At 41.0% G+C, this 24,559-nt stretch overlaps 1 protein-coding gene across 1 annotated transcript in view; it reads right to left on the minus strand.

Moving 5' to 3' along the window:
- TAF3 (TATA-box binding protein associated factor 3) overlaps positions 1-24,559 on the minus strand; it is a 152,912-nt gene that overhangs the window by 15,146 nt on the left and 113,207 nt on the right. The window contains exons 3-4 of the mRNA XM_007465804.1: positions 21,421-23,213; positions 10,781-10,863 (exon numbers count right to left, since the gene is read on the minus strand). Coding sequence (XP_007465866.1) covers positions 10,781-10,863; positions 21,421-23,213 — 1,876 coding nt within the window. The remainder of the gene's footprint in view (positions 1-10,780; positions 10,864-21,420; positions 23,214-24,559) is intronic.

Here is a 24,559-nt window from a genome sequence, read left to right on the forward strand (position 1 = left end):
TGCGGTATGCGGGCCTCTCACTGTTGTGGCCTCTCCCGTTGCAGAGCACACACAGGCTCAGCGGCCATGCCTCATGGGCCCAGCCGCTCCGCGGCATGTGGGATCTTCCCGGACCGGGGCACGAACCCGCGTCCCCTGCATCGGCAGGCGGACTCTCAACCACTGCACCACCAGGGAAGCCCCAAAACTTCACTTTTAATACTCTCTGTGCCTGGAGTCTACAGAGGAGGATGAGATGCTTTTACATGAACATATGCTAAAGTTGCAAGTTAACCATAAAAGATAAACCTTCACTCATTCATTCATTCATTTTAGGATTAAATAACATCCCAGTTATTTGAAAACATTAAAAGCAGTAAGATGATATTCAGTGAACCTGAAAAATGAACAGGATTGTGATTAAGATTTGTATCTCACTGTAGTGTTATAATATTCAGTTATTACTGAAGTCATGCTTGGAAAACCCAACACTACTACTGCAAAATGTATTAAAATTTGATAACAGCTGCTGTGTCTTCACCAAAAATCACCATGCTTTACATGAATCCATGCTTTACATGAATTTTTATCTTCCTCAGTAAACAGCATGGAAAAATATCATATATATATACTTAAAGCATGTGATGTATACAGAGATGTATACACACACATACATGTTTTTTCACCTTTGTGGACTAAAGAAGCAGAAGTAATTGATTAAAATCCTAAGTACATACGGCATAGAGAGCCAAAAATGGGCAATCAGTGAGTGTGCTCTGGGAGAAAAGCTACTCCCAGATTCAAAAAAAAGTAGATTCATATTGAGGGGTGTCATTTTTCATCTATACAGAGTATATGAGAGGTGCATCTGTTACTAGATAGATAATGCAAGTCTTTAAAAAAATCCACATTTCCCTTTTACACAGACTACAGAATGACCAACTTTACATTATTTAATAAAACACATTTGGAAACTTAGTCTCTCCATCTGTAGGGTCTTCCAATTCCTTTAAGCAACTTATTTTCAGCATCCTCTTATTATTCAAAGGACCTCTAAAGTTAGGCAGAATACCAAGAGTCACAGTTTAGGAAGGAGAAGCAATCTCTGACAGAAGATTTCAAGACCAAACGTAGCCTTCCCATTGTACTCCAGGGCTAAGAGTAAACTTCCTCTATCCCCTTCAGCCCTCTTACTTAAGGCTTTTTTTTTTTTTTTGCGGTACGCGGGCCTCTCACTGTTGCGGCCTCTCCCATTGCGGAGCACAGGCTCCGGACGCGCAGGCTCAGCGGCCATGGCTCACGGGCCCACTTAAGGGGTTTTTACTTGATAAAACCAACTCCTAATGTTACAGCCATTCTGGAAAAGTAACTCAATTAAACTTTATTTTGATACCACTTCAAATCTATGAAAACTTGTTCAAACAGAGTGAAAATCAGTGCTATGGTTCAACAGATGAGAGACTGTTTCAGTCCGTGAATCCATCTCAACAAATATTTATCGCCTGTCTACTATGTCTCCTACCCTTGGGTGGCTGGGTTCAAGGTGAATGGGGCACACCCTCAATTTCCAAGAAACGGGGGAAGACAGTCACATAAAGGTAGATCGATAAAGCATACGAAGTTGAACAATTTGGATGAAAACAGTGTATTCTGGGCACTTGGCAGAAGGATGGCTAGCCTGGGGTAGGGGTGGGAAGGTGGGCTGTGATCACTTTCCCTAATGACAACTGACAGTTTTAAAAGATGAATACGAGTGACTCCAATGAAGAGGCAGGGGGGTGGAGGCATTTGAGGCAGATGGGACAACCCGAGGAAAGGAATAAAGATGCAAAGCATCCTGTTCTGCATGGGAAACCGCAAGCAGTTTGGAAGCGCCACAACATATAAAGCATAAGCATTCTAGACAGATTGCTCTGGAGGGACTAAGTATGGAGAACAGTTCTGAGAGGCAGCAGGAAAGGAGAAGAGGGTAAGGAATCGACAAATATTGTCGGTAAGGCGGGGAGGGGCTGGGGACTGGTTGGTTGTCGGATGGGTGAGGGGTTGGGAGTAAGGGAGGGAGGTATCCCCCTGCCTTGGGTTTCTGTGATGCTGGAGCTTTTACAGTTAGAGGGTAGAGCTTAGAGCTCAGTTGGGTGTAGGGTGATCGGCGCTGGGTACTTGATTTGAAAAGTGGAAAACTGAAAAATCTGTTATTCTCTCTAGGAGGCAAAATAGCTCCAGTAGCTAAGGGCATTTGTGTTTCTGAGCCAAAGGCATCTTTGCCTGGTGGGGCGGGGGGCAGTTCCAGAGGCCTGTGAATAGGCATCAACATCTTTCCTCCTCTGGTGCTGATGACTACTTGAGTCTAGACAAGGAGGAAGGACCCAAATTTGAAGATGGTGACTGGGAGGTATAAGAGTTCAGGTGACATTCAAAGGAGACCTCACAGGAAAGGGTCTTTCTCTTTCCTTAAGTTTTGTTCAAAACAACACTTTTGGAGCTGGGAGACATTCATGTCTTAATTTTCAGATGTCCCATCTGGTGATATGACATAAATAAAATCTCCCAATTCTCCCAGCCAGAGTGTGTTTGTCTAATTTCAAGTTACTCTAGAAACTAAGACAGCTTGAAAATGGAGGCTCTGATCTCATCATCAACAAATGAAAAGCACAAGGAGTACAAGGTTGGGGAAATAATGGTGTATTCAATTTGGAAAGGCCATGTTTGAGGTGCCTCTGGTCTTTCGAGACTTTCTAGCAGGTAACTGGGCAGACTAGTCTGCATTTTGGGGAGAAATCTGAGCTGGAAGTAAAGATTTGGGAATCATCATCTAATTTTGAAAAGAGTGAAAAAGAACCTTTAGGGAGAAAGAACAGAGTAGTAGGCCAAGGGCAAGAAGAGAAAGAAAAAGTGATCAAAGAAAGATAGAAGCAACACTGGAGAAAGAGAATCAGATGCAAGTAGTACCAAGAAAAACAAGGAATAGAGAGTTTCATAAAGGGCTTGGTGGGAACAACGGTATCTGAGAAGCAGGAAGGATGAAGTCACAGGCCTGCAGCACCGCCTTGGGACGCATTTAATCATCTTAATGAGAAGCTTCAGAAAAGTCTCCAGGGCAGAAACCAGAGCAAGGGAGTTTAGGAATAAAGCTGGAAAAAAAAAAAATTGGAGCAAAGTACATACAAGGAATATGCTTTCAGAAGCGAGAATGAGAAGAGGAAGTTACATGGCCTTTCCCTCATCTAGAGGGGGAGGCTGGTGAAGGTGGGAAGGTTTAGGATGGTAGAACCCAAGGCTGAAGGGAAGATACCAGAAGGAAGGAGAGAAAGATACAGAGGAGAAGAGATAAGGAAGGGAAAGAACTTCTGGGGTTGGGGGGAAAGGGTGGGGTCAGGAAAGGAGGGGATGGAGAAGGAGCTGGTCCTGAAGATCAGGAGGGATGCTGGGCTCCTTGCTGGACCCTGGAGGACAAGCCATGAGGACAGATGCAGCTCTGGAACCCAGAAGAGTAAATCCAAATGGGGTAATGCGGCTAGTCAGTCCCCACGGTGACGTGTCCCTCAACCCAACCCACGTGTTCAGACTACGGCAGCCACATTTGAAAAAGGCTGCAATATTCTAAATGAGCGGTTCCCAACCTTTTTGGCACCAGGGATTGGTTTTGTGGAAGACAATTTTTCCACAGACGTGGGGTGGGGGGCAGGTTGGGGAGGGGGGTTGGTTCAAGCGACGGGGGGTGGCAGATGAGGCTTCACTCGCCAGCCCGCCGCTCACCTCCTACTGGGCGGCCCAGCTCCTAACAGGCCATGGACTGGTACCGGTCCGCGGCCTGGGGGTTGGGGGCCCCTGTTCTAAATCACAGAGGTCGGGCAGTGACACAAATTTCCATCTCAGGAGCTACGAAGGCTGGAGTGGCAACAGGAAAGAAGAAGCATCACACTACGCCTCTAAAGTTTCTATGTAAGTATTTTAATGTTATAGCCCCTAAAAAGACAGGGAACAACAGAATGCAAAGAATTTAAATTTTCTATGTTGCTGTCAGTAATAGTAAGAGTGTTCTCATCAGTAGGTATACATTCTCTTTAAACACTAGAAGTGTGAGTAGTTTGATCTTTAGGGGAAATTATAGTCAGATAGTATCCAAAAGGTTACCATGATATAGCTAAATTACCTCTGCCTGTCACAGGTTGAAGAACATTTAAATTCTGGAAGTCCGCATCAGCTTTGTCTAGATAACAAATCTTAAGTACCTTCCTATATTCACTCAATTAGTGATCTTGGGCCTTGATAACACTGCAGGGAGAAACTTTCCAACTATCATTCAAATCATATCTAAAAAGGTGGTCATAAATATTTTAAAACCTAAGTGAACTAATAAGACCTAGACCCATTAAGGATAAGATCTTTTACAACAAATTAAATAAAACAATTTATTGAAGTCTGGACTCAAGATAAGCTAGATTTACTAGCTGACCTTTTATTCATTTAAAGAACAAAATTAGCTCTAATTGCATTAGAATGGAATCCAGTAAATTTTCCCCAGTCATGTAATGTGGCATCCGTGTAAGGACTGCTATAATTGTTTACAAGAAAGATGGAAATGCTTTGATTATAATCTTTCCAGTTGTTTTACTGGGTAGTAAAAACATTTTCCAAAACCTAAAGCCAGTTTTTCTGACAGCATACTATTTTCTTCTCTTGAATACACTGCATCTTTGGTGTTAATCAACAAACTATCATGTGCCAGAGGAAGAAATTAAACTTGGGGATTCCATCATAACTTTAGCTCAGTAAAAATGAGAGAGTGATATACGGAGGTTAAGATATCCTAGTCTGGAAAAATCAGAAAAGGGCTGAAGACCCGAGTAAGAAAAAATTTAACCACCTGCTTCCTCTTGGAATTATAACTGAGATATATGGGTTTGGGTCTGTTGAATTTATAAGTATAAAAGTTAGCAAGAATAATGTATACCACCCACAATTTGTGTTCTCATCGTTCAGCTGCTAGGAAGTTTCATTTGTAATGTTACCATCTTTCACTAGCATTAAAAATAAGTCATTTGCCATAAATTTTAAATACAGTCACTCAAGATTTTTATTCTTATTTATTTATTTATTTATTTTGGGGGTGGGTGGGTCACTGTTCTTGTTAGTTAGCTTCTAATATAGGCAAAATAACCTATGAAATGTTTCAGTATCAGTGGCAAGTTAACCAGGGCAAAACAAAGAAAACTAACAACACTTTTCAATCTCTCTCTCTCTCTCTCTCTCTTTTTTTAAAAAAAAAAAATCAAAGCAGACAGTTTTTCCGTAGGGAAACAAATTAAAAATAGAAGAACAAAAGGCCTTCCAAATCTGACAGGATGATGGTCTGAAATGTTCTTAAACTTTATTTCTAAAGGATCTTTTGTTTTAACCAATAAGCTTCCTTGCCCTGCCTCTTCAGTATACTTTTATAAAAATATGAATCTGATTGCCTTTCCCTAAATAAAATAAAAATATATCTATTGTTTTTGCCTGCCCCTCACCCCTTATTCTGGTAGGAGAGTCCTTCTTTCCTTCTGGAACCTAACATTTCCCCTTCTAACAGGGCTCTCGCCTCTCCCACTGGGGCTGGTTCCTAGATGGGAAACCACAGCAGATGCTGTGAAAGGGGGGGTGGGCAGTTCAGCCTGTGAGCACTCAGAACCACACCAGCCAAGAGCAATCTGCACCATCTTTGCCACCACACAGAGGTTAGATGGAGAAAAAGAAAGTGAACAGAGTCTTAATGACACTTTTTGAACCCCTGTTACCACTTTGCCTAAAGCCAGTTTCTTTGAGCTAGTTTGATTAGGGTTTCTGCTACTTGCAACCAACAGTCCTGACTAATACAAAGAGAAAGTGTTTCAACTAGGGAAGGGAAGACTCCTTACAGAGGCACCTTCACTGAGTGTGCGTCTATGTTACATCCTTGGATCAGGGGTTGGTGTAAGAAACAGTCAGATAAAAAAAAGGTGTTCTTGCCATCTGGTTCCTTATGGAAATAAAATTTCAAATTTAGTGTCTTCAAAAACTTTGTCTCTCCTGAGAAACTAGGAGGTACCTTCCTTTTTAAAACTGCATTTCACTCTGCACTTATTGCCAGGAAGCCATAATCATATTTGATGTGCAGTCATTTGCTTCTTTTTCCTTTCCTTGGCCTTGGTTTCCTAGTATTTACTAGTATCTTTATGTTCTCTCTTTAAGTCACCCTTAAATTTGTTTAGACTGGAAAAAAGTCTACATATGAATAAACGACATTTTAAGTGTAGGAAGAAATGTAGAAAGTGAGATAAAAATCATTTGCTATTATTTTTCTAAAGAACTTGTCACTAAAACACCACTATACACATTTCACCTATTATATGTCTCTCAGTGAAATCTGGCTACATAAAAATATAAAACGCTTACTTTCTTTAAAAATATTTTAAATGGTTATTTTTGTAATTGCCCATGGTTATCCTCTATTTCTGGCTGTCCTATCAAAAATAGTTAAGCAGAAAAGTTTGGATCACAAAAAAGACAACAAATACCTGTACATATTTTACATTTTTAAAGGCTGAACGTTATTTTTCAAGATTAATGAGCAAAGTTTTAGCTCCCATTTTTATAGCATATATAATTTAGAAATTGCAAGTATTAAGAAGCCTCCTCCCAGGCATAAACTAAACTCTATAAACTTCAATAAAAAAAACTGAATTACTTACATGAAAAAAAAAAGCGTCCAATTTTCAGCACCTCTGCTAAGAGAGGTTTGATTAATGAAAGAATTTCCTGAATTATAAGAAATACATAATACCATGAGTATTATAATACTCATAGCTGTGGTGATAAAATGTTAGCAGAAAGAAAACTGTAATTTCCAGCAGTAAAGTGGTCATTGAAAAATATCTCAGCATAATTTGCATATTTTGGGAAAAGGATTAAACTTGTGAAAGAGAATACTTATTGTGACCTCTCAGCCAAAAGAAAATTTAGGATTATTAATGATAATGATATTGTTTTCATGAAAGGTACCATAAATGATTCTGTGTCACTTGATCAGATACAGTATCTAACTGGAACAATAACTGAGCCTTACTGGATTTTTGGAGGAGCCCAATTCATTACCCCCTCCCTGGTGAGCTCACTGAATAAGGGCAGCAATGTCCTGAGAGCAGGACCAGCTCCCAACTTCTCCAATACAGTAACCCTACCGACTAGACCAAAGCTCCCTGGTGGGAGAGCCACTCTGCCCCATTAAAGATACATTTGAGAAATGTGAGGGGGAAAGAATGCTTAACCCCCTAAAGCACTACCATTATTCACCCCCAAATCTTTACAATCCTTGACCTTTTTTCTTAATACTTTACCAATACCTAAAGTTATCTTTTTTAATGAGAAGCTCCTTTAACAGAATTTTGAGCTTTATAAATATAACCACACATTTAATGTTCTGCCATGTCTTTCCCAACAATCCTATCTAAACAGTCCCACACTAAGGTACTCCCTTCCTCACGTTACTCTGCTCTATTTATATCCTTCACAGAAATAAATAAATGAACAAATGCCGAAAGTTAGCCCAATTTTCCCACACTTGCTCAAAATAAAGGGATGGTAAGACTGGGATAACAAATAACATGGCGGCTGTGCTGCCACTTGCCCATCCCATAGTGGACATTACACGCACTGTACTCTCTGTCACCAAGTCCAGTGGGACCTCAAAATCCTGATCAATATGGCTCCAGGTGCTGCTCCTGGGTAAGCTGAAACCTACCTGCTTTCTCGGCATCAAGGCAAAACTTGACTCTTGGGCCAGACTCAGCTATTTAATGATTTATTTGAATGTGTTGTTTCTCCCCATTCATATCATCCCCACAAACTACGGATGTTGAGATTGTAACTTCAGGGTTAGTATTTTAGTTTCATCTTCAATACAGACTAACAGGAACTCTGGGTCCCCATTACTGGGAGACCTATTGAAGGAATTTGAGGTCCTTGTAAAGTCACCCTGAGTTTTAACACTATCAGAAGGAGGCACTGGACTGACCACAGATCCTTTAGAATCCAGTTTCCAGGCATGTTAAATGAAGGGGAAAACAAGGGCCCTCTGTCTGGCTTCAAGGGACAATAATAGAGAACAGAGGAAATAACCTAACCTCAAAGTACCTTCCTGGATCACGGGTCAAAGGCATCATTTCTTTATAAGATTTAGAAACTAAATATTGTCTTAAAGATCTTCCAACGAGAGTGTAAAATTTGAACCCTGTAAAGCTTTTTCTTTTTCCTGTAGTTTCAAAAGACTCTATTCTCTGCCTGTTCTTTAGCAGTACACAACCCCTCCCCACAGACTATTCAAACTCCTCCATTTGAATGCGAGTCTGCTCATTAATTCCACTTCAAAAGAGCATCATTACATGACCCCGGCTGTATACAAACTAAGTAAACGCACATTTATATGAATCTACCATCTCTTTTCCATTATTAATGCCAAGGAATAAGCCACGTATCCTTATGCTACGACAATAAAAGATTACTTTTAATTTCATATAATTTTCATGTTCATAAAATGTTGTCCTTCTTTTAATTTTTTTCCAACCATTCTTGGCTTGTGAGTCATAAAAAACAGATAGTGGGATGGACTGGCCCACGGCCATAGTTTGCTGACTCCTGATTTAGATTTCAAACAAAAAAACAGAAAACAAACAAGTTAAAAAAAAACAACAACACTTACTCATTAACTTTTATATAAAAATCCTATTGCTATGTGACTTGGGCCTCTTTTTCTCTCCCTTTTTAAGTTTAAAATGTAATATATTTCACTTAAGTTATTCCTTTGCTCATTATAAGTATTTCCTCGTGTCTGACTTTGGTCAAGTGATTGACTATTCATATGATATGGGAGTTATTTACCTAAGTGTCAGAAAGTTTACACGTTACATAGTTATACTTTCAAGGACAATTTGTCTAGAATGTCTGGGTACTATAATTTCCGTAATACTGAACATTTTGTTCCAGAGTCATAGGATCTATTTCTCACATCTTCCAATATCTTAGGTATATGAGTGATTTATCGAGAGGAAAAGAAATTACTCAACAGAATAACTGAAAGACGCTTATGGGTAGATGAGATGAATATTATTATCAGTGCCTTTTTACAAACCTTATTTCTCTAAAGGAATAAGCAAGCCAAACTTCTGTGTGAAAGGAAAGATGAAGTAATGGTGAGTTATGAGAAAACTGGAATAAATATGAACGGGTAGGAGAAAAGTAGTTGTCCAATGATAAATAAGAACATCTTCCCTTTAGAGTAGTGAACCCAAGTACAGGATTTCCAAGGAGATGGGAGGTACAGTTATTTTGGTTGGCTCTCTTTGTTAACTAGCCCTCTGTCCTCTGGTGCTTGAGGGAGAAGGATGTTACTGAAATTTCTGTAGGTAAGATAGAGGGCACGAGCACCAATATTTGGTTTAAAAAGAGCTCAATCTACAGTATTTTTGTTATGTTTTCTAAGCTTGTCAGCAATACTACCGCCTACTGTCTAGGTCTCTACTGGCACAACCAAAATGAGTAATGTGGAAATTACGCAGATAATTTAGGTAAGAAAAGCACAAACTATTCGGATTTTCTTCTTTCAATATTCAGAAGAGTATACACTTTCCTAGAAGGCCATGTTTGCCCTACACCACCACTCGTCAGAATGATGCTGGGATTTTTCGTTGTATTACACTTAGAACTAACAGAAGCAGCGGCTGCATAAAATACACGCTACACACAAACTTTAAGATGGAACGAACCATGAGAATGTAAAGCAAATTTCCTGTTGTCTACTGTACCTACTAAATAAATAAGTTCATGGCTACTACTTTCATTTTTATGGCTAAAAATTGAATGAAAGTTAAATGCCTTGTAAGCCTATTTTCTACATAATATTTGATTGTTTGCAATGTAAACTAATCCATTTTCAGGCTTACTGGTAAAAAGTAAGGTTGTAAACGTGTACTTTGAGCTTGTAAAATTCATTTAAATGATGTATAACATGATTTTTAGAAGAATGATTTTCAACATGATTTACAAAAAGAAAATCAATGCTTCATTACCCTATTAGGATCATACAATAGCACTGTAGGCCTTAATTCATACCCTCAAAATGAATAAAAGAAACATAGCCAACTAATTTACTTTGAAGAAGGGTGGGTGGATGTGATGATTCCGTGAAAATTAAGAAAATAAACAGTAAACATGGCGTTTACATTTCCAGTTCTCTCTTAAAAGAAAAAAAAAAAGAGCACACAATTCAGATTTCAGTTGCTACTATTATATACTGTTTCACCAAGCCTTTGGCAGTATCCTTGTTTTATATGCACAGAATAAAACCATGTGCCATCTGAGCAAGAAAAGAATCTTCATTCTTTGTCCTGGTGACAGAGAACACACACTTGAAAAGGTTTAACATTACATCCACCTGGGCATAACATGGTAGTCAGTTCATTCAATACATAGTTTCTTATTTTTCAGATAACCAGAGCCTTACAAACTATGCAGAAACAATGTCCTGTGCTAGTCTTTACAAAAGAGAAAAAGTGCCAGGAAAAAAAAACCCCCAAAAACAAAGGATCCTATATGTTGAATAAGGCAATAAGCATTAACTCTGAGGAAGAAACCAATAAAAATTTGAAAATGAAGACTTCTCAAAATACAGCTTGACCCTACTATATATTCACACTGGGAGAAGGTCTATAGAATTAAATCCACTAGGAAAGAGTAGTGAAGGTTAAGTTCCATCTATTGCACTCTAACTGGAAACGTCTGTACTTACATTTTGTCTTGGCCAGCTCCAACTCTGAGAGTCAATCTGGGGATCACAGGGCTTGGGGCTGGGACCACTGGCTCCACTTTTATCTGTTGAAGATACTACGTTAGAGTCAAATACATTTTTTTCAACAAAAGTACCTCCTCCCTTTTCTCCTACTTTGTCATCTCCACAAACTTGATAAACCTTTAAGTTTCAAATGTGCCTAAAATGCTAGATGTAAAGATAAACTGGGCTATTTTGTTTTCATTTCCCAACAACTGAAGGCTACCAGGCAACATGGGAAATTCCATAAACTTTAAACACTTTAGTAAATATGGAGTTATTTCTGCATTTTCTTAGTTTTGACTAATTTCTTGGATTTTATTGTTAGAATTTTTAAACAGAAACTGTTACCTGGGTCATTCAGTGGAACGTTTAAGTAACTGCCAGACTTAACAAAAACAGAAAAAAATGCAGTCATAGCTTCACTATAAGATAAAATGAGTCTATTAACGGGTCTTGAAAAACATTAGACTCATCTCATGTTTACAATGTCATAAAAGAAAACCAACACACTAAGTGTAATTACAGCACTGAACTGTTCCATTTTTTGGCTAGTAGAAAAATGATCTAAAATATTGTACGAGACAAAACATATTTATTTAGAAAGGATTTATGGCAAAGGCAATAACTGCTGAATAAGCTGAAGATCTCACAAATATGTGAGCTAATAATCAGAAAGGGAATACACAAATTAAGTATGGTGTTAAAGGGATTCTCCACAATTTCTGGCTTGAAGATCCTATAGAGAACAACTGACATTTTGAATGAACAAAATGAACAGGAGATGTGCAGTTCAAATTATTATCTACATCAGAGTTTTCCGGCATTTTTGGTGGGACGGTTCCTTGGTGGTCCCAGGCACGGCCAGATGTTTAACATCCCTACATGCCAGGAGGACACTGCTAGTCACTGTGACAACTAGCGCAAACCACTGATTTATATATTTCAAGCTCAAGAGTTAAATCATAACAGAACAGTGCAGTGGTTCTAAAGGGGAAGGAATTTATAACGTAGTGCTCAGTACAGTATATCATATAATCAAGATATTGCACATTGATCAAATCTATCATTTTTTTTCATATGTTTTTACCTGTCCCCTTCTTGAATTGTTTTTTTTTTTTTTTTAATCCCGCCGTCACATCAAGATCTATGACTTTGATCATTCTCTTGAACAGTGCATGGTACGCAGGAGGTACTCAACCAACGTCTGTTGAATGAACCACTTATCCTGCAAGCACCCTCAACTCCCTTGCCTCTCGGTCATTTCACCATTCATCCAGGACCAATCTAAAATCATTCTCTAGGGCACTGAGTAATTCCAAAGAAAATATTTAAAACTGTACAAACTTCTGCCATCAAAACTCCAATTTCATCTGTGCCTTTAATACTATCTGCTTATTTGGATTCCCAGCTAAACTAGTTAAGAGCAGAGACCATGCCTGTTCTGTTTGTTGCTATTTCCCAGTGCCTATCGTAGGGTCTGACACATAAGTGCTTAAGATATATTTTAAAAATTAATCGGAAGCGATCATTTACAGCTTTTAAGACCCATCCCGTGAGTTCCTTCCTCTTTTGCCCTTCAAACCCCATAGGAAAAACTACTGAGGCCACTAGGCAGAATTCCTTCAATTCCCTACAAACTTCTCTGCACTCACAATTACACTAGAGTCCATCTCCAGTCTTCGAAAGACTTCCTCCTTATTTGTAGCATCTTCAACTTCTCAGTTCCACTCATTATTTTCATCTAGCTTTCAAATGCGCTCAACTCTATCCTTTAAAAAATTTACCTCCCCTTCAACATCTCACTGATGACCTCTCACACTTTCTAGTCTTCACTTCATCGTCTGCATTTCTCCGTTTCTCCTTCATTCCTCACCCAACTCCACTCTACTTTCTGGCCCAACCACGCCACTAAACCACTCCTTCTAGACATTCAATCTTTCCAAATGTCCCGTCTGCTTCTTCACTGAGGTCTTCATCACGCTCCTTCCCTGTCTCTAGCAAAGTCCTCTCCTCTCGTCCTCCCATGCTTTCTCCACTGACCTCACCCATGCCCATGGTTTTAATCCTAAGTTGTTGGGTTTTTTTTAACTTTTTTTTTTTTTTGGCCGTGCCACGTGGCTTGCGGGATCTTAGTTCCCCCACCAGGGATCGAACCCGGGTCCCCTGCAGTGACAGCACCGAGTCCTAACCACTGGACCGCCAGGGAATTCCCTCAATCCTAAGTTTTCAATATGGCATGTCTTCAAAATCTCCCTCTCTAGACCAGCACCGACTGGAACTAAGACCAAAACATAATGCTGCCCACTGAACATTTTCAGCTAAATATCCTATAAGGATTTCATCTCATTACATCTAAATCTTAACTTATCAACTCCCCCACGAAAACCTGCTCCTCTAAATGGTCTCACTTTTGGCAGATGTCTCTTTTATTTGCCCAGTTCTTAGTCCAGTGGTTTTCCTCAAGGCCTCGGGGGTCAAAGGTCACTGGGAGGGGGCAGAGCAAGACCCATGGAAAATTTTTGTGTTCACTTTCTCTTCTATTTTTTTTGAACACAGGGTTCCATATCTAAACAAATCTGAAAACCAGTGGTCTAGCCTATTTTGTAAACTACTAAGGCTTCTATATTTTTCTCACCATTCTGTGTTATCTGTGGGAAAATAAACAAATATATCCAAAACAAACATTTATAAAACACTAATGTTTGCCAGGCATTGTGTTTGGTTATTTTCCAGATGTTCTCATTTAGGTTCTTTAACAAACCGGTTGGGGCATGGTTTCCATTTTACAGAGAAACTGATCATACATGAAGCAACCATTTTTCCTTTCTTTCCGGTTTCTTTTTCCTTTTCTGTTTTCAGGTCACAAAAATAGCAAAACTAGGACTGAATACATTTTTTTTTTTTATTCAGAGAATGAAAAATTATATAAAGTTCCTATATTTCTTCAATTCTAAAAAATTTTAGGGTCACACACTCCTAATTGACCTGAGTACTGGGAGTAATAGTCCATGTTCCTTCAACCCACAATACTATTATTGAAGCACTTAAATAACACTTTCTTAAGCTTTGTCAAAAAATCAAGCTGTTTGCCCTAACTTTCAAAAAATCTTCTTCACTATTATTATGCTTCACATTGTATTCTGGTCCACTGCTATTACCACACTACACAATAATTATAACTTACCAGTATAGCACTTCACAAAGTGTGTCCCATATACATAATCCAATCTGATCTTCACAACTCTATAAGGCAGGTGTGGAAGCTATTATTACTCACATGTACTAAGGGCTCAGAAAGATTAAGTGGTTTGGCCAGTTACAAAGTTAGTAAGTAAATGATTGAAATCCAGTTCTCCTGGCACCAAATTCATCCTCTGTTCTACCATGCTACTCGTGACTCTTTGCCAAACATTTCTGAGTCCTTCCTTCTGGTAATGCTGATGTCTTGCATGGAGCTATTTAGTTTCTTTGTCAATGTCTTTTATGATGAATGACATATACTTGTGAGATGTCTAGGGTGCGCTGTAAAATATATTTTTTTCTCCATGTTATTTACACCATGTAACAGGTGTAAACTGGACTGTCCCAGGAAAACCAGGACATATTGCAACCCTACCTAAAAATAGTTAAATACTTTAATTTCATTCTTAAAGAAGTTAAAGCAGATTTAACTTAAAGATAAAATTCAAGCAAGCACAGAAAAAGACCAATAAGGATGCTAACAATGTAGATATAGAAAGTACAGTTTCTAAATAAAACTTTTGTTTATGTTAACTTTATCTGAATGCCCACCCAACTAAAAACACAGGGATGTTTCCTACAATCATGAAATAATTTCTCATGTGTCCGTCCCAGCAATCAACAAACTAGATGACAATGACTTCAATTATTTACCGCCATCTTTTAATGGCATGAAGCAAAAATCTGGGGGAAACAAGAGCTTGTACGGGTTAAAATAAAAGAACAGTACTTTAGAGCGATGCTGAGAATTGGGGCACGCAGAAGAGCATTTACAGTGGATTACTAAGCTTCCCAATTCACCAAAGAGGCAAAGTCCAGTAATATAAGACTCCTTTGTAGCTAACTAAAAATACATTGTCAGTGGATTTGTCCAGTTTTATGTATAAGCAATACTTCTTTCACCTGAACTAATACTAGTAGTCATATAAGCCCCTTATTGCCATGTGCTGCATTTTTTTTGCTAATCTTCAAGGATTTAGCTTCTTTGCCACATACCTCAGGGCACCAACTGATAAAGCTCTAACTCTCCATTTTTCCGGGACACCAGCAGTGCGGCCTTGCAAAAAATGAAAATCGCTCAAGAGATATAAAGGGGAAATTTATTTTTAAAATCCTGACTTGAAGCAAAGAGGTGGATTTTTAAAAAGCTTATCTATAAGGAATCAGTTTAAATTTAAATTCTATCTTGGAACTCTTTCATGCATTCCAGCTTTAAAGTTTATCTTCTGACAGGGACTTTCTGCAAAGGTAATGGGCAGCTTTGTCAATACAATCTGGCCAAGTTTTACTTTCTATTTTTTTAAATGTTAAACTTCTTTCATTAAAAAAAAAAACAAACAAAAACCTATGTATGTGTGCTGGGCAGGGTGGCAGCAAGTTCAGCCAGCACTAGTTCAGATGTCTATCTATGCTAATATGTCAGAAAAACACCCAGAAATACTACTAGTGAAAAGCGAAATTTAAAAACCAAATATTTTAGATGCTGAACTATGACAAACGGTAACCATCCTGTTATCTTTCTTAACGATGAAGGTCTGTACATTATTTCCATTCAGAAACATAGTCTAACACTGATAGACTGTTTAAAATATTCAACAGACAGAAGATCTACGGTTGTGGTGAAGTATAACAAGTGGGATCCCGCGAGGACAATGAAACAGGACTCGGGCTTTCAGTAAGTGTTCAGTTCATTCCTCTGAAGCCTTGGGGATGGACTTCAGGGAACTTTGATAAATTCAAACATACTCACTTAAACATTAAGTTACTGGCTTCCCCTTGGAACAAATAGTTATAAGAAACAGCAGGGAATATTTCGCCCTTCTTACTGGGGTTATTTTATTTACTGAAAACCCTTCATTTCACTAGTTAATCATGAAAGCTGATGAGAAAAGGCTGGAAACGAGTCAACAGTACTTTACATAGAAAGGAAAGACGATGGAGACCTTCTGTCAAAGGCACAAGCCGGGAAGACCACTTCCATTCTCTAAAAAACAAACTGTTTAAAGTTTAATAAAAGATTATTTCGGGGCAGATGCTAAGGGATTTGGGGATAGACTGGAGAAACATGAGACATTTTAATTGTTCTGATGACTGAAATCATTCAAGCTTTGAGGACTGCCACTGCCTGTCCTTTAAAATATGGCAGCTGAACGGGAGCTCACTATGGGCTGATCAGGGACTAAAGTTTTCTAAAAATCACGATGGCCCTTTCCTCTAGATTGTGAGCCATTCTCAACCCCCTCACCAGCTTCCATCGTGGGCCTGAGAAGCCCACGGGCTTTAACCAAACAGGCCTGGGTCATGTCACAGCTTGTCCGCAAGTTACCCTACCTCCCTGTGCAGTTTTCTCAACTGAGGAACAGGAGCCACGGTCTCACCCTCAGAGCTGTCGGCCAGGCCTGACAAGGACCAAGCGGACTCGCTCATTAAATACCAAGTGTGTGCTGATGTCATTTACCACCAGGTTAGCTCACTCAATTGCCAATGTTAGCTCAAATAAAACAAGTGATCAGCCAACAGGAGAAAAACGGGGGGTGGGGGGGGCGCGGGGAGCTCCATTATAGAAGTATGAGCTTTCCATTATAAACAGATCCCAATTATCTCTGGGTTGATTATCAGCATTATTGGTTACTGTAAAGAAACTGGACTGTCATAGTCCATGTATCTTAAATGACACAAACTAGTCTTCACTCAGTGTTTCCTATGAGAAGGCAGAAGAGAAAGCCTTTTAAGCCAAAATATTCTTAGAGCACGTATAAAAACTATTGTTCTTAAACAGAGGGAAAGCATACTTCATAATGATGCGGTCTCTTCCCGGTGTCGAATGGGAGGAGGGAGAGACGGAAAGAAGCAGAGGGTCAGAGGTTAGGAGAGGCTGGTGAGTAACTAAGAAGTGGCAGAGCTGAGACCAAAAACCAGGTCAGTCTGACTGCCAAAGCCCAGGCTCTTCAAGGCCCAGTATTGGGCCTTTTTATCTACAGTCTGTGATGTCATCGTTTTGCGGTGAAACTCTACCGGGTCTTCTCAGATCATACTCCAATAAGAGCATAAAGACATATTACCAAGTTCGACAGACGGATTTTGGCTTGTCTTCTATACAAGGTTATATGAACCTTCAATTCCACTAACATAAACGAGAGATTTTCTTATTTATTTTTTTACTGAAAATACCACAAGTAAAAAGAGCCAGCGTTTGAAATAAAGTCATGTAATACATACACTGACAAACACAAACACAAAATTATAATACAAATTTAAGCTGCTCTGAAATTTTCTATTAGGTTTATTATCACAGCTAAAGCTATTATGGTCAAGTTTGTGACCGTTTAACACGTTACTCTTCGTATGTTTTCCATAAAAAGTTACTTTGGTTCTACTTGAAACAGATGAAAGAGCACACTCCTAACCCTGACTGATGCCTATTAACTGCCCATAAAGGGGAATTAGAAGACTGTGCATAAATCGCCATACTCTGCATTATTACCGCTACTAGAAAAACGATTTTTCCTTCTGAGGGTGCATCACTGAACCAGGTGCCATAAATTATTTCACTTAATCCATTTTTAATTTAAATGTAGGAAAGGAGAGTGGTTAAGAACATTAGTTATAGCAGCTGATGATGGCCTGGGTTGAAATTGTGGTTCCCGTTCAACGACTTATTGGGTGTGTGATCCTGGGCAAGTTTATTCATCTCTCTAAGCCTCAGATTCTTATCTTAAAGTGACAGTAATTACAGTATCTACCTGATAGAGTTGTGATAAGGAATTAAACTTATATATGGTGTTTAGCATACAGTAAATAATAAATGTTAACTATTACTGTCTGCAGTTTTTTAAAAAGTGTTATTATCGTATCCCACTTTAAAGGCGAAATGCTGGGAAATTCCTTGGCGGTCCAGTGGTTAAGACTCCATGCTTCCCCTGCAGGGGGTGCGGGTTCGATCCCTGGTCGAGGCACATCTCGCATGCCGCACGGTGCGGCCAAAAAGATAAAATAAAATAAAATGAAAAATAAAGATGAAATGCCTACGGATTAAAGAACTAAAACACCTGCCTCAGATCTGCCTGATTCCAAAGCCCGAGGCTCTTTCTAACTACCATGCAGATTCCCGTTTAATTAATGGGATCTTTATTGGTTCCTGTATTGATAAAAGTGGGTATGACTGGTAAAAACTTTATAGGTAGGTAAAGTAAATATGGGGAGGTTTTTCTTTTAATTAAAAAACAATGCCCTTGCTTGCTGATCCAGGTCCGTGTCCAGGACAGTTGCTTCTGTGAGCTGCTGAGGAGCCGGAGGAAGGAAACCACGGCCCTCGGCCTTCTGACGGCAGACTTTTTCTTGGGGCAGCTTATATACGCCTTGTTTTGATTTACTCTTATTGTCTTCTGTGCGTAAGTAAGAAAATTCTTAGATCATATGCAACCCAATTTCAGGTCTACTTTCATTTACTCATATGGCTTGATACTTAGGGGGATTAAGTGGGGTTGAAAAAAGAGAAGTCCTAATGTTTAAGTTAATATCTCAATTTCTACTCCTTGTCAATGGCATCCCACAGGTTACAATAGATTTACCCTTTCCTAGCTGCGCAAAGGGCTAAAATTTAAAAAAATGCCCAGGAAGCAGACATAATTTTTCAACACTGGAACCACAGCTGACTCACCCTGTCACACAGAGGTCAGTCACCAGGGTCCAATGAAGCAGCCGCCTCTATTCAGGTTTCTATGTTTTAGGGGTTGACTCAAAAAGGAATAATAACACTCGCCATCCCCATCACCGCCTTCTCCACTTATTCAGCATTTACTTATGTGCCAGAAATGGTAGTATGCAGGTCTCAGATGTTATCTCATTTAATCCTCACCTAAGCCACTTGCCCAAGTTCACAGGGCTGAAAAAGTCAGGGTGGGAACTCAGGTTTAACTCCAGAGACAATAACGTTTATTATTTTTAAAGCCCTGATGGCTGACTTCTGTAAGTTTTTATCTTTAAAAACTGATCCATAACCATCAAAACCGATACAAGGACTTGTATTCCTCTGTTAGGTGAAATCTGTGCGACTCATCACTGACCCTTTGCCTCTAGCCAACATGGTCTGAGAGACATGTCCTTGCCAAAGTCAGGTAGGTGCTGAGGAAAAGCATGGGCCGCTGTTACCAGCTAACCTGATGGGTTTTACTGAAGTTCACGGTGGCCTCTGAAACTTTCCAGGGGTGAGATGGTGATGAAAGCAACAGTATTCTGACGTGCTGAGGGCTCATTTGCCAAGTTACTAGGTACCCGATGGGTAAGCGGCTAATCGCTGCCGGGCAGGATCACCAGCCGTAAACATTTCTAAACGGGAAGCAAGTCTGTGTGTAAATGACCCGGCTCCTGCTGGTTGTGTGACCTTGATCCTGGACAAGTCACTCAGGCTGTTTCTCATCCATAAAGGTTGATAATAATACCTGCTGGACCTGTGTGATGGGTGTGTCTGGGGAGACACTAAGGTACCTGGAAGTGCTTTAAAATCTTCCGGGTACCATGGAAAAATAACACAATGATAAAGTGATTTCAAAAATGGAAAAAAGAGTTGGATTTCTGTGTCTTGCTAACTTGCTGATGTTAAGTTATTAATATCAGAATTTCCATTCTACTGCCTTATATTTTAGAATAATAGCCAAGGGGGACAGAGAAAGAAAAAAGTTAGGCAGAAAAATGTGAGAGGTTAGCTAGCTTGTCAGCTAAACTAATCTTCCCAGTTAAGTCTGAAATGGAAAACACTGCAAAAGTATGGGTAATGGAGCTGCTGTAGGTCAAATACAGCATATTGTATCATGTGGAAAAAATTACTAGGTATGATTTTGTAGCCACCCTCAAAGAGGAATACTCCCAGAGGGCAGGGAAAGGCTACCTGAGGATCTGTACGTATGGCACCAGACACTTAGACACTTTTTAAGAAAGCTTAAAATAAATTTCTCCATCAACAAGTCAACCACTATAACCCAAAGAACTGTGGACAGAGAGCAAAGCTATAAAAGCAGAGGTCGCATCTTGTGCCCAAAGGATCAAGGTCCCGGTTGCTACAAAGTGCATGATGAACATCAGTTTCTCTGGTTATATTTTACGGAAGCCTGATTTACTTACATGGGAAAATACTTAGAATTAGTTTCTACCCACCAACCAGGCTGCCAGATGAGCTAGATACTCAGAGACATGTCCTAATCTTATTAAAGCAGAGAAGAGGGACTTCCCTGGTGGCGCAGTGGTTAAGAATCGCCTGCCAATGCAGGGGACACAGGTTCGATCCCTGGTCCGGGAAGATCCCACATGCCGTGGAGCAGCTAAGCCTGTGCGCCACAACTACTGAGCCTGTGCTCTAGAGCCTGCAAGCCACAACTCCTGAACCCGCGTGCCACAACCACTGAAGCCCGCACGCCTAGAGCCCGTGCTCTCTAACAAGAGAAGCCACTGCAATGAGAAGCCCGCGCACCGCGACGAAGAGTAGCCCCCGCTCGCCGCAACTAGAGAAAGCCCACATGCAGCCACAAATGAAATAAATAAAATTAAATTAAAAAAAAATCCTGTTGAAAAAGAGAAAGCAGGGCTTCCCTGGTGGCGCAGTGGTTGAGAGTCCGCCTGCCGATGCAGGGGACACGGGTTCGTGCCCCGGTACGGGAAGATCGCACATGTCACAGAGCGGCTGGGCCCGTGAGCCATGGCCGCTGGGCCTGCGCGTCCGGAGCCTGTGCTCCGCAGCGGGAGAGGCCACAGCAGTGAGAGGCCCGTGTATCGCAATAGTACGAAAAAAAAAAAAAAAAAAAAAAAAAAAAAAAAAAGCAGAAAATTGAAGGATAAGAGATGCTACAGGAAGTAGAAGACAGGCATAACCTTAAATACTTGCAAAAATGGCTCACCATACAAAACTGAGTCAGTGAGCAAGGACTCCATGGGCCTTGCTGTCCTCTTAGGACAGCGCCATGGTTTTACCCGCTCTTAGAAAACTGGGTGCTGCCTTTTCCGGGTATCTAATATTTGGGTACAAATTAGTATGCTGCAGACTTGATAATTACAAAAATATTCACTGTTGAAGATTACAGATCTTTTCAAACTGCCAGAGATTAGTGTGGTTAACAGAGAGCTCATGGTCTGTGATTAGATTGCTCTTAGGCTATAAATTTTTAACGTTTTCCAGTGTATGGGGGGGGGATTGATGACAAGTATATGGGTTCGAGAATTAAAATTAAATTTTGTAAATGCATTACAGACATGTTTCCAGTTAAGCTGTGGGTGATTTACACCCGAAAAAGACAACTGCTGGCTTTGTTTACCTGCGCTTTCGACAGAACTGGATGAGACAGGGCCCCCAGGGATAAAGCGCTTACTCTTTCGTGCCTGCGCCTCTCCCGCTCCCTCTTCTCCCGCTCTCGCCTCTCCCTCTCCTTCCTCTCCTTCTCCTTCTCTCGCTCTTTCTTTTTCTTCTTCTCCTTTCTGTCCTTTTTCCTTTCCTTCTCCTTGGGCTTCTCTTTCTCTTCGAACAGCTTCTCGGGAAGCATGGGTGTCAAGGAGGGCAGCATGGCCGGGATCCTCACGGCCGCCGCGGGGCTGAACAGGGGCAGCGCCACGTCCTTGGGGGGCAGGACCAGGGGGGCTGGGGCAGCCTTCAGCTTCTCTTCTCGGCCCTTCTCTTTCGCTTTCTCTTTGTCCCGCTTCTCTTTATCCTTTTTGCCCTTTTCTCTGTCTTTCTTCTTGTCTTTGTGCTTCTCCTTTTCCCTTCTCACCATTCCATCCTTCAGTCTTGCTTTTGGATCCACATCTTCAAACTCTTTTATCTTAAACTTGTAGGGATCCGCCTCTTCGTCTTTGAGAAAGTCCTTCCAGGGATACTTGGCTTCCTTGCTGGCCTCCTTCCCTTTCTCCTTCTCTTTGCTTCTCTCCTTGCTTTTGTCCCTGTCCCTCTCCTTATCTCTCTGCTTCTCTTTCTTTTTCATCTTCGTCTTCATTTCCTTTTTCAGCTTCTTTTTGACGTCCGTGGACGCCGGCGCTTTGGGTTTCTCCTCGTATACCTTGTGCAGTGGCTCAGGGGTGGGAGGAGAGACTGAAGGGGAGGAGATGTAAGGGAAGCTGGGGGGCACGCTGGGAGGGGTCCCCATCTTGGCTTTCCGGACCACCTCGTCGATGGATGCGTCCATCGTCCAGGAATTGTCAGAACTTGAAGCTCCGCCTGAAGGAGGGAGAGGGGTGGACCCGGACTTGGGGAAGCTGCTGGAGGAAGTGGTAGCTTTTGGGGTAGCACATTCTGAACCTGAAATCCTCTTAGGGCTGGTAAAAATGTCTCCTTCTGACTCGGACCCAGAAGAAAACTCGAAAGGGTCTGGCTCCCGTTCGGCACAAGCCCGTGCAATCACAGCGTCAATAGAGTCGTCAATGGTCTTATCAGTCACGATGGCCTTTTTCGGCTGATTCTCATGGTTCAGTCTCCCAGCATCGGGGGCTGTTTGTATTTGTTTCACCTGAATGGTCTCTTTACTAATTTTTTCACTTATTGTAGCTGAAGGAGTCCTGTTAGGGGTGTCGGGTCTGATGGGTACTTGGGGAATGTGAGTGATGACCTTGGGACTCTTAGGGCTTTTGGGGCTCTTCGAACGTCCAGGAGACTTCTTTTCTTTGGATATGGTTTTTGGAGACCGAATAGGACTTCCGACCATTGCTGGTGATGGAGTCGTTTTGGGTGATTTAGTCTTCTGTCCTGGAGAACTGGTTTTAGTCTTTGTTTTAGGTGTAAACGACCTTGCTTCCAACGGTTTTGCGGTTGGCAGCTGTGATTTTGCCACTGGAGCTAACATTGGCGGCTCTGGTGACGGAGGAGCTAGGTCCGTGCTGTCCTGGACGTGGACGGGGGACAGCATTGGCGGGATCTTCTGGGGGTTTATTGAGCTGAGTGGCTCTCGAGCCTCCAGCAACACCACGTCCAGGGCGTCCCCTTTAGTGCTTAGCAGGCGTGGCCGCTTCACCGTGGGCATTTCTTCAGCTTCCGGACTGTCCAGCGGTCTCTTACCCAAGAAGTTCTCATCGTTGATAATTTCCTCCTCTTCCAGTTCATCATCTTCCTCCAGGGGAACCTGCATGGCTTCTGCTGATGTGCCCCCATCGGTGGGCACCTGCTCTTCTTCTTCTTCTGGTGAAGGAAGAAAAATGAAGTGTTATTAGAATATACATACGTATAAAACCTAAGAAATAAAAACAATGCTTCAAACATGATTTCTAAGAAAGAAAAGAGATTATTGACAGTTGTTAGAGAGTAAAGTGGTAAGTTTTCTAGAACCTTCTAAACTTGCATGCTTCCAAACTTGCATGCCACTTGCATGCAAGTGGCAACCAGTGACAGGAGATATACAAACCATTTTCCTTTCTAGTGGTGTGGCTCTAAATGCAGGATCTGGAGTTTGCTAAGGACTTCCTGTTTGCCCTCTGCTTCCTTAATTAATTCTTTTCCTAACTTGACTAAATACTGCCTTTCTGTTTTCCGCCTCCTCTTACGTACACGTGTACACACACACACACACACACACACACACACACACACACACACACACACACACACACCACACACACACACACACACACACACCCCTACCTCTAAAAACCAAGAGATGGGGGACCTTCCCAGTGGTCTAGTGGTATAGAATCCACCTTCCAATGCAGGGGATGTGGATTCGATCCCTGGTCAGGGAACTAAGATCCCACAGGCCGTACAGCAACTAAGCCCATGCGCCACTATTACTGAGCTCACGCGTCTCAATGAGAGAGCCTGCATGCCGCAAACTGCAGAGCCCATGCGCGCTGGAGCCCACACGTCTCAACTAGAGAGAGAGAACCCTCACGCCACAACCAGAGAGATGCCCGGGTGCTGCAACAAAGAGACCACACACCGTAATGAAAGATCCTGCATGCCTCAACGAAGATCCCGTGTGCCGCAAGACCTGACGCAGCCAAAAAAATAAGGAAAATAAATAAATAAATAAATAAAATAAATATTAAAAAAAAATCAAGAGATGGGTTATTATATGACTACTTTCCTCAGAAATGACAGAAACGAATACTTTTTAAAAGAACCTTCATAACATATTTTAATTCTTGGAGTTTGGAAAATGTAAATCTCCAACCTGGACACAATTCATACGCTATTTATGTCTTCTGTTCCGCTGGCTTGAGGACAGCCACTTTGAGAAGCAGTGTGGTGACGTGAAGGAAACATTGGCTTGGTGTTTCAGCAGGCGTTCAGGCATCACAAAGCAACAGGCCTAAGGCAATCTCTTAACCTCCTTGAGGCTGTCTTCTGACCTCTCAGAAGGGGCTAACGTTACTTGCCCTACCCACTTGACTGAGTTGCTGTGGGGTCAGATTATTTCTCTCCACACATATTAACTAAGCATCTACCATACGTAATGCACGATGGTAAAGGCAGAAAGAGCTACAGAATAAGTCAGAAATAAACCACAACCTGAAAGAGCTTACAGTTCA

Source organism: Lipotes vexillifer, unplaced genomic scaffold (genome assembly GCF_000442215.2).
Source record: "Lipotes vexillifer unplaced genomic scaffold, Lipotes_vexillifer_v1.1 scaffold7, whole genome shotgun sequence".
NCBI lineage: Eukaryota > Metazoa > Chordata > Mammalia > Artiodactyla > Lipotidae > Lipotes > Lipotes vexillifer.